General features: G+C 40.9%; 1 protein-coding gene across 3 annotated transcripts in view; it reads left to right on the forward strand.

The window, feature by feature from the left end:
- The window catches only part of ARID5B (AT-rich interaction domain 5B), a 147,372-nt gene that overhangs the window by 110,376 nt on the left and 21,234 nt on the right, over positions 1 to 15,762 (forward strand). For all 3 annotated transcript variants that reach the window (XM_073353422.1, XM_073353424.1, XM_073353423.1), the window contains 2 exons: positions 1,237 to 1,289; positions 12,337 to 12,434. In XM_073353422.1, coding sequence (XP_073209523.1) covers positions 1,237 to 1,289; positions 12,337 to 12,434 — 151 coding nt within the window. The remainder of the gene's footprint in view (positions 1 to 1,236; positions 1,290 to 12,336; positions 12,435 to 15,762) is intronic.

Raw genomic sequence — 15,762 nt, forward strand, 5'->3', positions numbered from 1 at the left:
GGGCCTAGTCCTGCAAGCACTTAAGCGAGTAAATGTACTCCTGTGAGAAAATTTACGCGTGTGTGTAAGTGTTTGCAGGACTGGGGTCTATATTTGTCTGACATGATATGTGTAAATATTGCTAATATAAATAGGTTAGAGGGGAGAAACCAGTATGTACACTACAACAGAGAATTCCCCTGTGGGTGAACAAATTCTGTCCTCTTTGATCTGCATTACTGCTGACTCTGGCTTGATATATTTGTATGAATGCCACTGGGAGTCACTATGTTTTGCTGAAATCCTGTATAGGTCTTTAATACAGGATCACCATCAGTCACCCTTCTATCAATTAAAGATACATAAATAAATGAAAGAACTAGCAAATCACATTATGGCCCCTGATCAGCTGTGGAGTACGGGCCAGGTGGGAGGCAGTCATGTGGAAAGAGGCACTATGCAGGAGGGAGTGCAAAGAAGAGTGGCTCTTGCTAGGCCATATCGAAGGTGTTTCCTCTGTCCCCTCTCACCACTACCACCATCACCATGTAGCCCTGCCAAGGCTTGATAGTGCACAAAAGGCAAGGCAGGACCACCACAACTCTGAAGTAAGAAATATAGTGGTAATTCTATCTTGTCTCCACCTTTGAGCTTGCCAGCACTTGCAACCAAATTATGGCTGTCTATTGTACATGTGTGCTGATGTGCTAGGACAAATACCATGCCTGTGTATTCTCCCTCCATTAGTGCATTCTCACATGGCCCTACAGTGTATTGATTATGGAGGTACTTATCTGAGCTGCAGTACATATAAGATATTGTTGTTTAGTGAATGGCTGCTCTATATCACGTGGGCTGAAGCTCTTACTGATAACTAAAACTGTTTTTAAAAAATAATAGCCTTTGTGCTAGTTTTTACCGGCAGAGTTATGGGAACATGTAAAATGCAGCTATTATACTGTGTTTCTTATTAGAAAAGTAGAATAAACTCCGTAACTCTGTCTAAATGTAATTTTCACTCCTGTAGACATATCTAAATGTGTTCCTTCACATGTTATTTTTTAAAAGATATAATAAGGAGTAACTGTCACTCTTCAAATTATGTACATACCTTTTGTAAATTGTTTCTCAAGAGCTTTTTCAGGGTTTGTGAACATTTTTTTCTATTTTGCTTTAAAATAATTGTTTAATTTACATTTCTTTGAAATAAGTTGGTTAATGGAATGCTTATCTAAATACTTATTGTCCCTCTAACAGTTAACCTTTGGACTATGTTTCAAGCTGCTCAAAAACTGGGAGGATATGAAACAGTAAGTGTTTAAGTAACTTAAATGGAATAATTGTGCAATCTAACTTTCCCCTGTTAGAAAAAAATGTAAAAGCAAACAATCATTTACTGCATTTTAGAATAGCTGTACACATTGTGGGTTTATTGGGCCATTTTTGGAAATGGTCCCAATTAGTTCCAGGTTTGGCAAAATTGTAAACTTGTCGTAAAAACTACAAGTGGAAAACATATGTAACTCTTCCCTGTCAAGGAAATTAGTTGGGTCTGTAATTTTTTCCCATGTTGAGAAAGGGCTATTATTGTACAACAAGCCAAGATTGCATAAAAGAAATTTCGCTTGGCAACATCCCTGACATCTGTTCATGTCTAATATGGGAAATGTATTAAAGGCTTTCAAAAGTAATCAGTATTGCCATTAAGGGATAGTATGTTGCAGTATCTTCTCCTTTTTGCTAGTGTAAAAGGCCTTTATTAGACAAGGGTCAGTACCACATAAACAGGAAGTTATCAAAGTAATTCAGAAAAGTCTCTGACGCTTTTTATCAACTAACCATATCTGACAAGAGCAGTTTATTTTTAGCTCACAGGAAAATTTGATGGCCATGGATTTTAGAGCATGTATTTTGAACTAATAAAATATTAGAGCAAAAAACTTAGATTTAAATCTTGAAATGAGAAGAAAGAGCTGCATTAATACGCATGTAGAGATGACATCTGTAATAAAAACCAATTGACATAGGAAGATGTCGTCATTGGAAATATTTTCTTTACACACAATGATCTGATTAAGTTGTGCAGTTCCTGCTGCAGTTGGTTGGGGGAAATTATTTTTGCTTTGTTTACGAAGTAATCTGGGATGTATCTGTACTGTTGAGAAATGACACAAAATCAAGAAACTCAAACTGATTTGAGCCAAAATGTAATAAACACTGTTTCTTTCCATGCAATAAAGCATATTGTTCTATTAATTAATATCATCGCTATACTGGGGCGAGTGTGGTGGAGATTTTGTGAAACCAAAGTATCTAGTGTTCGTAATAGAGATATTTGATTTGGTTTTTACAATTTAGCTTCCTTTCATTAATCTACATGTAACATCTTTATTAAATGCACCCAGATGTGTGTATGTTCCTGTGTATATGTGTACAAATAGCTACCATAGATATACATCTACAGTAATTATGAGCTATGAGTAATTGCACCAAGTTGTAAAATGTGCTGAAGGTAAGGACTGAAAACTTGAACCTGATCCAGAAAACTCAAGAGAAGGCAGTGAAGAGATTTGAATATGAGAGTGACATGTTCAGAATGCTTAGGGAGGCAGATAATTTTCACAGCAATGTTTTGGATATACTTGCAGGGAATGAGGATAGAAGCAGGGAAGGCCAGCATGGAGGAGTTTGCAGTAGAATAAGCAAGACATAAATCTGGGTTTTAGTGCCAGAATGAGAGAGGAAAGGATGGAATTTAGGCATGTTTAACAAGGTGGACTGGCAGGATTTGGGGAAATTCTGAACGTGTGGAGAGGAGGGAAGGAGTTGACTAGGAACCCAAGAGTGTGAGCCTGGGTGACAGGTAAAATAGTGAGATTATCATCAGTAATGGAAAGGTGCAAGGGGAATGAGGGTCTGAGGGGAAATATGAGGCGTATCACTGTTCAATAGAAATTAGTGACCGTACATCCCTCTCTCAAACCTCTTGTCCTTTTTCATTAATAGATGTCTTCAAATGATGAGGGCATTCCTCATTTCCAGGAGAACAGGCTTATTGAGATTATTCAACTGAAACGTAAATGGTAGTATGTGCTGATCACAAAAGATGTGTAAGCACATAAGTAGGGTAGTTTGCAACTGGGTGTGCAAAATGAATATAATTTTTACACCAGTTTGATATTCTGATATTTGATTTAGCTCTGGCATAATCTAGAATAACTCCCATTGAAGCTAGTGGGCCTGATCCACTCTTTTTGAAATCAGTGAGACTTATACTTTCTTACAGCAGAACTGAAGAACTGTCTTACTCTGGGACAGATGAGGATGGTTTGGGCATAAATTAAATTTTGTATGTAGTGGGGGATACTGCTTTAGCTGTACCTCTTCCTCTTCCTCCTACTACACTTCTTCCTCTGTCCAAACCCTCAGCGACTACAGTACAGTCATAATCCTGAATGCTAAATTGGAGACTGTTAGAGTGTTTTGTCCCTTTCACCCACTTTCACTCATTTTCTGACCCATTCACACCCTACTCACCACCATGGAATTTAAGAAAGTGCAATTAACTGTTTGTGCTATTGTGTGCATTGATGAGAGATAAAAAAGGCCCCACGGGGCTAGAATGGGATGTTTGGCAATATTTATTCCAGAATCATGGATAGACCTATTCATTCCCAAGTGTACAATTTCAAGCAACTTAGTGATAGTGTCGTCTATTAAGGACCAGATTCTGCCACCGATGTGCACACAGAGTATTCTAGTATGCAAATAAACCCATGGGCACTGATAGGACTATCTGCATGGCAGGGACCTATTCAATTTAAAGAGTGGCAGAATTTGTCCTTAAATAAAGTATAAATAGATCTAAATTAAATCTATCCTATATTCTGATTATTATGTAGTCCACTTGAATTTATTTATTTTTGTTGGTCACCTTTAAATGTTCCCAAACTTCTGGTGTTAGTTTGAGATAGTGGGATTATTTCAGGCTAGCCATTCACATCTCCAGTTTTGCCACAATCACACACATAGGAAGAAATCTATGACCCAAATGGTGTTGAGCATGTGTCCCCTCCACTGTAGTCAATGGGAGCTCTGAGTGTTCAAAAATCAAAAATTCTGAAAATCAGGCCAAATGGAGCCTTCAGAGTAAATGATTGTAGAGGTTGGATGAAATAATTATTCTCCATGGCTTTCTGTGCTGCGAGTAGCTTCTGTTCACCTTTCTCTTGGGGGGCAATAAGAGCTAGCTACATTCCTACTGGAAACTTTCTTTTGCCTGGAAATAGGGGTTTTCTTGTCATAAGAAAAGAACACTTAGACATATATAGATATGGGCGTGGTTTAGGGTAGCATGCATTTTGCAAACAGAAAGCAAATATAGGTGTGATTAAAATTACCCATTTGCACTTACAATGGCAAGTTGCCTGACTGCTATTGACTAGTATGTGCAGATACTTTTTAATTGAAATAGCTGTAAAGTTTACATTCTCACATTCGGTGGAATAATTAAAGCTGACAGATTTTATGTTCCCCATCCCATCCTGCCTATCCCGGCATGCAAACTCTTTTAAAGAGTCCTAAAAGTGGTTACACACATTTATTGGTAAAGCAGAGATAGAACAGTTGGCTGGAGTTAACTGATGTGGTTCGGGTCTCACATTCACTTAACATCAGTGTAAGCCCATTGAGCGTGATTCTGATCTCGTGCTGGTGTAAAACCAGCATAACACCGTGTATTTTGCTAGTATCAGGTCATTATCAGTCCCAATGTGTCGTTTATGTTTGTGCTTCTGCTAAAGATTCTCAGTTTATTTGTAGTGAAGGGTCGGAACATTTCTGTAATATCGGTCACCAGTGCCATATAACTCTCACTGGCTCATAGTACAGGCTAAATAAAAAAACAAAGGCTTGGCTAGTTCCTCACAAAATGGAGCCATCTCTTTTGAAACCCATGGGGGATCCACTTCCCTTCAAGTAAGCATTTCGGTTAGCTGCTGAAATTGACATCTACCATAGTAATACAGTAAAAGCTGTTTTATCTGGCACTTTACCAAACAGAAAGCTCTAGAAACTGGCATTTCTGATATCTCATTAAAAGTCCGGTTGGAGCGGGGCCGGCAGACTTCCTGCCTGGCTCCCCGGAAGTGGCAACATGTCCCTGCTGTTGCTAGGGGGGGAATGGCCAAGGTGGTTCCATGCGCTGCCCCAGCCCCGAGCGCTGGCTCCGTCCAGCCAATGGGAGCTGTGGGGGTGGAGCCTGCAGGCAGAGGCGGTGTGCACAGCTGCCTAGCTGCGACTCCACCTAGGAGCTGAGGGACATGTGGCTGCTTGCGAGGAGCTGCCTGAGGTGAGTGCCACCTGGATCTAGCACCCCAAAACCCCTCCTGCACCCCAACCCCCTGCCCCAAGCCCCCTCCCCGACCCAAACTCCCTCCCAGAGCACGTGCCGCACACCCCCTCCTGCACCCCAGCCCTGAGCCCCTTCTCGCACCCAAGCTCCCTCCCTTGATTGGTAAGTATAACTCTTAGTTAATCAGAGTTTTTGACGAACTGGCACCCCCCATTCCCGCAACATGCCGAATAACAAAGCTTTTACTGTAGCAAAGTACTTTGCATAGTGCTTCCCACCTTAGGACCTTAAAGCACTTTACAAACATAAATGAACTAAAGCCTCACAACACCCCTGAGAGAAAGATAAAATGATTCAGTTTCTATTGAATTAAATGCCACTGTAGCTGTACTACCTTGGACTGTGATCTTGTCACTCTTCCTAAGCTAATCCGGGTCAGGCTGGAGCAGTTCATAGATGGGAGACTTCCAGGGAAATTGAAGTGCTGAAGGAGCTATTTTTGGTGAATCAGGAAGTGACACCTTTCCCTCTGAGTCAGCATTAGAGCAATACATCAGCATATTTAAAGGAGACACCATGGGGCTGGATGTACTAACATACAGATGGGATGTAGGCACCTAAATTGCTTTTTCAAATGGGACTTAGCCTAAGCCCTGGTCTACACTAGGACTTTAGGTCGAATGTAGCAGCGTTAAATCGATGTAAACCTGCACCCGTCCACACAATGAAGCCCTTTATTTCGACTTAAAGGGCTCTTAAAATCGATTTCCTTACTCCACCCCTGACAAGTGGATTAGCGCTTAAATCGACCTTGCCGGCTCGAATTTGGGGTACTGTGGACACAATTCGATGGTATTGGCCTCCGGGAGCTATCCCAGAGTGCTCCATTGTGACCGCCCTGGACAGCACTCTCAGATGCCCTATTGTTTGCCGTTGCTCTGACGCAGGGAGGGGCGACTGAGGACACGGCTTACAGGGTTGGCTTCAGGGACCTAAAATCAACAAAGGGGGTGTCTTTACATCAAGGAGTATTTCAGGCAGGACTTCACGGAGGGTTCCAATAAGAAATGGTGCACCTAAGTTATCATTCTTATTGGAACAAGAAGGTTAGCCTGGCCTCTGATTGATACATGGCTAGATTTACCTCGCTGCACCTTCTCTGTGAGTGACTGCAGTGTGACCTAGAAGAATGAGTCCCCTAGACGGGGGAGAGGGGGAAGCAAACGAATACAGAACAAATCTGGTCTATTTCTTGTTTTGATCCACTCCATCTATCTTTTACATCTTTGGCTGGCAGCAGACGGTGCAGAAGGACTGCATGCCATCCTCATCTCTTGCCTGCCTGGCAGAAGATGGTACAGTACGACTGCTAGCAATCCGTATCGCCTGCCTGCTCACCATAAGACGGTTCAATAGGACTGACTGCAGGACTAAAGAGAATGACCTGGTCAAGTCACTCTAAATTAAGTCCCTGCGCCCATGTCTGCCGAGGCGCTCCCAGCCGACGTGGCCAGGAGCACCTCGGACACGACGATGACGGCTACCAGTCGTAGTGTACCGTCTGTTGCCACAAGGCAAGGGGTTGCTGCTACTGTGTAGCAAAGCCATACCGCGTCTGCCAGCACCCAGGAGTCATAGGGTGACGGTTACCTGAGCGGGCTCCATGCTTGCCGTGGTATGGCGTCTGCACAGGTAACTCAGGAAAAAAGGCGTGAAACGATTGTCTGCCCTTGCTTTCACGGAGGGAAGGAGAGAACGGGGGCCTGACGATATGTACCCAGAACCACCCGCGACAATGTTTTAGCCCCATCAGGCATTGGGATCTCAACCCAGAATTCCAATGGGCAGCAGAGACTGCGGGAACTGTGGGATAGCTATCCACAGTGCAACGCTCCGGAAGTCGACTCTAGCCTCGGTACTGTGGAAGCACTCCGCCGAGTTAATGCACTTAATGCACTTAGAGCATTTTCTGTGGGGACACACACACTCGAATATATAAAACCGATTTCTAAAAAACCGACTTCTATAAATTCGACCTTATTCCGTAGTGTAGACATACCCTTAGTAGCCTAGGAGCTTCTGACAATGTTACCCAAGATCCTAAGGCATCAATCACCAGTATTCTGGCTAAACCAGTGTACATAATTTCACAGAATCATAGAAAATATCAGGGTTGGAAAGGACCTCAGGAGGTCATCTAATCTAACCCCCTGCTCAAAGCAGGACCAATCCCCAATTTTTGCCCCAGATCCCTAAATGGCCCCCTCAAGGATTGAGCTCACAACCCTGGGTTTAGCAGGCCAATGCTCAAACAACTGAGCTATCCCTCCCATTAATTAATCTGTCCTGAATTAGTTGTGATACTCTTCTTTACTCTGTGCCCTAACTGTCGCATAGTATTGCTACGTGCTATTAAACTATTGCCACCTTTCATCCCAAAGATGCCTATACAGCAGTGGGATGCAAAGCCATACATATATGTACATGTTTTGTGCAAAATCAGTGTCTAAAGGGCTTTGAGATACTTCTTGGAGGAAAGGTGCCATACAAACATGGGGTCAGCATCATGGCCGTTAAATCATTGTTAGGTATGCAGCATGAAATAAACAAATGCTAAACTTTGTGAGAGAGCGAGAGCTGGTGATGGGGATTATTGTGCAAATAACTTTTAAAATGTTTTAAAGCCAAAGCATCAGTTAAAAGCTTTTCTATAAGCAGTCCTCTCCTTTTATTTATAATGTTATTGCTTTTAATTTTGTCAGCCTATGGCTGACATAGTAATGTGTAACTGATCATTGCTTGCCTTTGTTTTTATGATATCTGAATCTGACTTCACGCATCTGCATAGACCCATCTCTTGTTTAATTTTAAATTCTGTTGGCCAAGAATTATGTCATGGAGTTTTGGAAAGCTAGAGGTCCTGGAATGGAGCACAGGAACTAACATTATTATTATTAGCCCATGAAAGCTTATGCTCAAATAAATTTGTTAGTCTCTAAGGTTCCACAAGTACTCCTATTATTTTAGTAAGTTTCATAGTCCGTGTACGCCAAACGTACCGCCTTTGTGTTAGGTAGCTAACAGTAGGTATTGCAGGTAGGAAACTGCAGAGAGTTCATTTTCTTTAGCACCCTAGGATTTAAACCCTAAAATATTTTCTATGATTACCACAGAGATTAGGTCTGAAGTGCCTGAAAAGTAGCCCTCTGTGTGTTCAGTCCTGTAAGGTGCTCAGCATGGAAGGTATACAGCCACACACAACAGTGCTCAGCGCTTTTCAGGACACACTTACATCTTTGCACATGCACAACCTTGCATGCATATATCAGGCCATTTATGTAAGAAACTCAAGCATCCAAAAAGAGGACACGGAATGTGTTTTGAAAATTAGTGTTTTAACTTAACTACGTAAAGGCACATTATAATGAACGGAGCCACATGGTTGTAAATGAGCTTGGAATGATAGAATGGAGCAAATGTCTGGAGAGTTCTGAAAAGCACTTTGGAACTAAATACAGCACTGGTGAGAAAAGCCACTGCAGGTGAAGGTGAGGGTGACATGTGATGCAACTTCCTTGAAATGTAGTGGCGATTTGGGTATTTCAAGCATTCTGGCTTTAGGAGCAAAGTTTATCAAGAGCACTGACAGAAGCATAGACAATGGACAAACAAGAAATTTCACCCAGCAGGGTAGTTTCAGCCTTTGAAGCATTCAATATTAAAGCAGGTCTGTACAAGTGGCACTCAGGAAAGTTAAACCAAATTAACGAAAGGTGTGAATTTAGTGCTCGAGTTAAAGGCCATCAAACCCCATGTGGACACTCTCATCTAGTAGCCTGAGTTAGCTTTAGTGAATCCCCTTCAAACATTGTTGCCACTTCCCTTCAGAATGAGAGCATCCACATGGGTTTAATATGCTTTAACTAATGCCCTAATGTAGATATCCCCTTAGTCAAGAATACATTTAACATTTTTTCCAAGTCAGGACACTATTTGTATTGACCTAGCTTGACTAATCATTGTGTAGTATATACTGCAGCTGGATAACAACAGTGGAAAAACCATTACCAAACAGCGCCTTTCCCATGTTACACTAGGATGTCCGTCACTGAAGGCAGATGTGAGTGACTTCAATTAAAGAAGGACCAAAGGAAGCTTTGATGTTGACCTGGACAATATTAATGTTAAATTTGAATGATCATACCCTGAATGACAGTAGCTATAGTTTCTGTTTGGTAAAGTTTTCACAATCTAGTATTTTGTTCAGGTTGGGTAAGGAAATTATAATCACATTTTTTTGGGCCTTTTTGAAATGTATTAATCATAACAACTGGACTTTTCAAGCACAAGAGGTACTCGGTGCCATGCTGTGTACACTACATCAGCACTTTAAATTTAGCCCTGACATAAGAAGGCACAACCCCATTGATTTCAGTGGCGTACTGACCTTTACAGCAGGTTGAATTTGTAGTAGAAATAAATAATTTAATGACCATGTTTTGTAAATAATAATATTTGTATTAGTATAGATGAGACAGAAATCTATAAAGCATATTCTACTACTTTAAAGAAATTGTTACATTTCAGTTTTAGGGTTAAATTTTCAAGGGTGATAAAGTGATTTAGGGGCTTAATTACCATTGCCTTCAGATGAGACTTATGCTCCTAAGTGCTCAAATCACTTTTGAAAATGGACCTTAGGCTTCTAAGTCACTTAGGCACTTTTGAAAATGGAAGCTCTAATCTTTTTGTTGCTCACTCTTACCTTCTGCTTTAACTTACAACTTATAAATAGTATAAATATTCCCAGCCAAACAAGCATTGCCGCCCCCACAGACACACCCCAATCCTTTGATTCAGCTGAGCTGTGCTTGGCTCAGGACACAAGATGGGGTCAATGGTGATTTTATACACCTTTGCATTCCACTAATCCCTGGGGCTGCTGGAGGCCTATGGACTGCTCTAATTTACAGCCCCCTGCAACAACCCCCATCATGCCACTGTAGTACACAGGGATCACCTTCCTCCAACTCGTCCACAGCACACTCCTATGCTTTGAGAACTAGAAATGGCCAGCAACACTATCCAGAGATGCTTCTATAGCAGGAAAATCCAGAGCTAGCAGCTTGGCTGGGTTTAAGATGGTTTTGTGCTCGTCAAGTGGTGCAAAACAGCTTTATCAGAGCCAAGCATTTGCCCCATCGAGTCAGATCCTGCTCATATTGAAGCCAATGGCAAAACTCCTGTTGAGTTCACCGGAAGTAAGAGCAAGCTCTTAACAAACAGTTAATTACGGAAGAAGAATCCATTCATGCTCACATGCTCGCATCACTATGGGGTTAAACTCGTGACTTCAGCTTTTTTTGAGCTGTGAGTTTAACCCCATGGTTATGATAGACAGTAGTGATAAATAGATACTACGGTGGTGAGGTGATGTAAGAAACTGAACGAAATACACTTGGGACCAAACTGTGACCTCAGTGGAGGGTATGACTCCTATTTAAATCATCCATTTAACCAAAATTTGTCCCTTAATTGTGATATATCACATCTTATTCCCCTCTTGCTTGCAGACTTTGTGGGGGTTAAGAAAGAAGGAAATGAAAAGAGTGAATGCAGTCATTTCTTTATGTAAAACAAAAAGGTTGGATGAAGATTGCAGCTAAATATTGAATTTTCCCCAATATATGCATTAAATACTTTCACATAAGTTTCTGTGACAAGCTCAAGCTACTGATGAATAAAGTATCGTAGCATTTTGATTTTACCTGCAGCTAGAAGTAGGTGACAGTTATTTCTAATGAGAACGAGACAAATGATAAACGTCAGAAACCTTCACAGAAATTATTACATTACCAAATAACATATCTCCGGCTATCCTTTTGTTTTCAGAGCATATTTTCTGCAAAGGAAGGATCTCCTTTTATGCAAAGCAGAAGAAGGCACCATTTCGCCTGTAATATTTAACCACCATACTAATCTCTTCTTCTTTAGATTAAAATTATAGGCCCCAGATTGCAAGTTATGATATTTGTTTTCTTCTGATTGCTGTCTTTAGCTCCTAAGTGAACTCTATTGACAGCTCTGTGGGTAACTTTGAAGAAGCCTCTGGGTCTGAATATATTAAGCTCCACAGCATTCCAAAGCAAATGACAAAATTCCCCCACAATTGTCTCAATCTTTTCCCCACAATTTCCCACTGGCCCTCTTTATGAGCTGCATGGAGAAGAGAGTGATCTGTTATGTTTGTCCTATTCCTGTTTTTCTTCCTGGTTTAAATATAGCAGAATATATAAAATAACGAGGTGGTATTCAGAAACAATTCTTTTGCCAGGTCTTCCATCTGTTATTCTGCAGAATCCTAATTTTTGTACAAAAAACAAAACCATGGAATGCAACTCAATATGTTAGAAGATGTTTATTTTCTTCGACTTAGTCCAATAAAATACATAGCTCAAATATTAATACTGGAGCAAGTTAAGATTTCATTACCATTTGATCTATATATTTTACTGACATAAATGGATAAAAATAAACAGCTTGTAACATATAGAGTTACAGCCTATGCTTTTGTGGATTTAGGGAGTCTGTGGTGGATTTGGATTTTGCAACAGATTTATTTTCTCTAATTCAGTTAAAATAACTACATAATCATTATTTGTGGTTAGTTCTAGGTTCATTTTCATAATGTACCACGGGATTTGTCTGCATAACTTCTGATGGTAATGACCCTATATTGATTGAGATTCTTTATTGCAAGACTGAATTGCTAGTGATTTGACAATGAACTAGTGGTAAACTCCATTTTAGAAAAAAGAAAACAGATTAATATAATGTAATCTTACCAAAAAAGCATAGGAACACTATACATTCTGCGAGGGCTTTTAAGGTATTTGTATTTCATGCTGTTCTGAAAGTACCACACATGCATTTGTTGCTGTGAACTCAAATGCTGTAGAATCTGTAAAGATGCAAGATTAAATTTTCCATTGCCATTTTTACAGATAACAGCCCGTCGACAATGGAAACATATTTATGATGAATTAGGTGGTAACCCTGGAAGCACAAGTGCTGCTACATGTACTCGCAGACATTATGAAAGGTAAGATAACTAATATGAAATGCTTGTTTAATAAAGAAAAAATTAATTTGGAGAGCCTTCAAAGCATTCTGTAAAGAATGAGAGAGAGAGAGAGAGAGAGAGAGAGAGAGAGAGAGAGAGAGCTCTCTTAAAGGCATAGTAAATATTCTTCCAACAATGTAGTCCTATAATCCACTGTAATTTAAACCAGAGTGTGTGTGTCTCCAATGGCAAAACAAACAACGCACACATCTGATTGCTTTTTGCTTCATACCTACATTTTACCATAGCATTTCTAGTAGAGAAGCTGCAAAATTGAACAAAACATATTAAAGAGAAAATACTAAATGACAACTAATTGAGTCTACCATTTGTATTCAGAAATTTTCAGGAATACAAATTAGGCGAGTTGTCAAGATCCAAAATAATGGGGTTGCCCGCATTGTTGGATGCTGTTAATATTGAAGGTCATGCAAAGCACTGCATTTCTATTCCTCGGTACTTTCTTCTCTCTTCCTTGCATAGAAGCTGCTGCCAACACTCTGTTTTTCTTTGCAGCCAGTGTTGCTGGTTAGAATTGCAGATTTCTTGTTCTTCCAATGTAGATGATAACTTCCAGGGCTTAGGAAGCCAACACACATTAAATAAAATACTGTTGGAATTTTTTGAAAGGCATTCTTTTTTATACAGTTACTATTAATCAAGTGTGTGTGTGTATTCAAGTTCAAATAAGGGAAATCTGACCTCATGTTCCAGGTTATGAAGCGGCTGCCTGTGGAGGTCAGGAGGAAAGCATTTGGTTTTGCCCATGCAAAGCATTGCATAATTAAGCTATATGCAGCATGAGTTCTGCACCTTACTGTAGAGCATTAGATATTGGACATACTGCTGGATACAATAACATAATTGATGGGGGGAATTGCTAATCTTAAATTCCAACATCGGTACCCCCAACATAAGGCCCTTTGGTCCATTATGAAGAAGCTACTTCGCCATCACAAAAGTTAGAGTTAGAAACGTTCTGGAATCCAACCCAAATAGACAGGATCAACAGGGTAAGATGTTTTACTTGGCTATCAGTGCACAGGGGCAAATTCCAGCTGACACACTTTGTAGTGTAACCTCATCTGAGTGCCCAAGAAGTCACATGAGTAAATCTCTATGCATCAAGAGAAGAATATACTCTGGGGTTGCATGTGTAAAATAATAAACCACTAACATGAAAGGGGAATGAACAAATGTTTTGTATGCATAGTTGACTGATCAGATTGTGTGCTAATCAGAACTGACATTAGACTCTGCCTCTCCATCACTGCACCCTCAACAGGCCCCTTGTCTTTCTGTTGTGCCTGGGCCAGCTGATCTGTTCAAATCCAGCAGGCTGGGACTCCCCTCACCAGATGTATTTTATAGCATATTGTTTATTTGACAGGGAATCCCGAGAAGCGCATGAGATTTAAACATTACAGTTGGGCTGGGCCCAGAAGACATAGAGGCCTCTACTGGGCTTTAGAATGAAATTGTAAAAGTGGAAAGGAGAGGCTCTCTTGCTAAGAGAGACTCCATTGTAGGCGTGGAGAGATGAATGAGCCAGACACAAAGGTGGGGCCAGGAATATCCCTTTCTTTCCTTCCCCTATCATGTTAGTGGTTTATTATTTTGCATATGAAACCATACATTCTGCTCTTGATATATAGAAATGCTTTTCATGTGCCATCTTGAGCAGTTCAATGAGGCTATGCTGCAAAATATGTCAGTCTGAATCTGTCCTTATGTACCTCCAACCCAGTGCACTAATAGCAACGTGAACTAGATTCGTGACACTCCTTGGATTCGCGAGCATTCACTAGGCTACCAAAAGAGAAATACACTTCCCCCGCAGACATCTCAATGAGTTGTTTGAAGAAAAGGCTTTTTTTTTGGTTTATCATTGAGAGAGGCCTTAGGTGGAACTCCTGCGGTCCAAACTCCTTCATATTTCATGTGGCTTGGATTTGAATGCCCGAATTCAAATTCTTTCTTATAGTTGTGGTTCTGGCTTAGACCTGAAATCAGAAAAGGCCTATTTTCTAATTCATGTGCATGCCATCAAAAGATGGCATTTGGTGTTGAAATCTTGTCAGATTTGGCACCATTAAATCTGAAGCCTAATCTTCATTTAGCCTCAAGCATGAAACTCATATTCTATCCTTTACCAAATCTTGATCTGAAAAGAGAAGGCCCGGGCTAATCTCTGGATTTAGAGTATTAGCTACTTTTTCCACCACAGGAAAAGAGTATTCATGCTGAAAAAGACAAATAAAGTTGCCTTGGTTTGTTTCAATTGGTAATTCTGACTACAGCAGCTGAAAATGTAATGCTCATTTATAGCCAAAATGCTCTGATGACATTTAATCTAAAACTAGTGCTGCACTACAGAAATAGATCAGAATTTCTGATTCAGGACACATGTACGCTTTTTAAATTAAAGGTGAGCTGCAAAGATAACTGGAAATTGAGTTAAGCCTGGAAGTAGGCACTGAATGACCCCACTATTCAGGCTGTGTGGGACATTCAGCAGAAAAATGAACTGCTTTACAATTTACTTTTCCTTTCTGAAGTCTACTGGCCTTTCCCTGTTTACTGGAGACAGACTGCATGATTCCCTGACTTCTCTGATACTACTGTTGTTTGGCTTAGCCTTGCAGTTCTTCTTTAAAACTGGAAATCACTGACAGTCATGTTGCCTTAGCTAGTTTTTCCTAAGATGAAAAAGTTAGTAGTAGTTTACACACTGGCTTTAAAATATTGAAAATGCTTGAGTTTGAATGACCTTTGAGTGACAGCATTAGTAAGCCTCGGAGTGAAATAGTACTTGCCCCCCATTGGTCTGGTATTGCGCTGCTTTCTTGATGCTGAGGAGGGTTATTTCTGCACTGCAGCTGGGAGCATGTTTCCCAGCCTGGGGGGACAGACTTGCCCTAGCTCTTGTCAAGTTATTGCACTAAATACATCAGTGTGGATGCTGTGACTTGGACGGCAGAGCTGGCTAACAGCCTAAGCTTGGGAACGGGGTGGGATGGGCTTGGACTCAGGTGGCTAATCCAAGCTGTGTATGACATTACCCTGTTATTTTGAGCACTCCAGCAACAGCAGAGCTAACATGAGTTTGTCTATCCAGGCCGGAGGCCTGCTCCCAGATGTTCTCAGGAAGTCTTCCCTCCTGCTGGGTGGAGTTTCAGAAAGTTCTGAACTGGTTCTAGAGCAACCAGCAGGCCATGGGCTGCATGCGGCCCATCAGGGTAATCTGATTGCGGGCTGCGAGACATTTTGCTGATGTTGAACGTCCGCAGGCACGGCCCCCCACAGC

This window comes from Lepidochelys kempii, chromosome 7, assembly GCF_965140265.1.
Source record: "Lepidochelys kempii isolate rLepKem1 chromosome 7, rLepKem1.hap2, whole genome shotgun sequence".
In the NCBI taxonomy this organism is placed as follows: Eukaryota; Metazoa; Chordata; order Testudines; family Cheloniidae; genus Lepidochelys; species Lepidochelys kempii.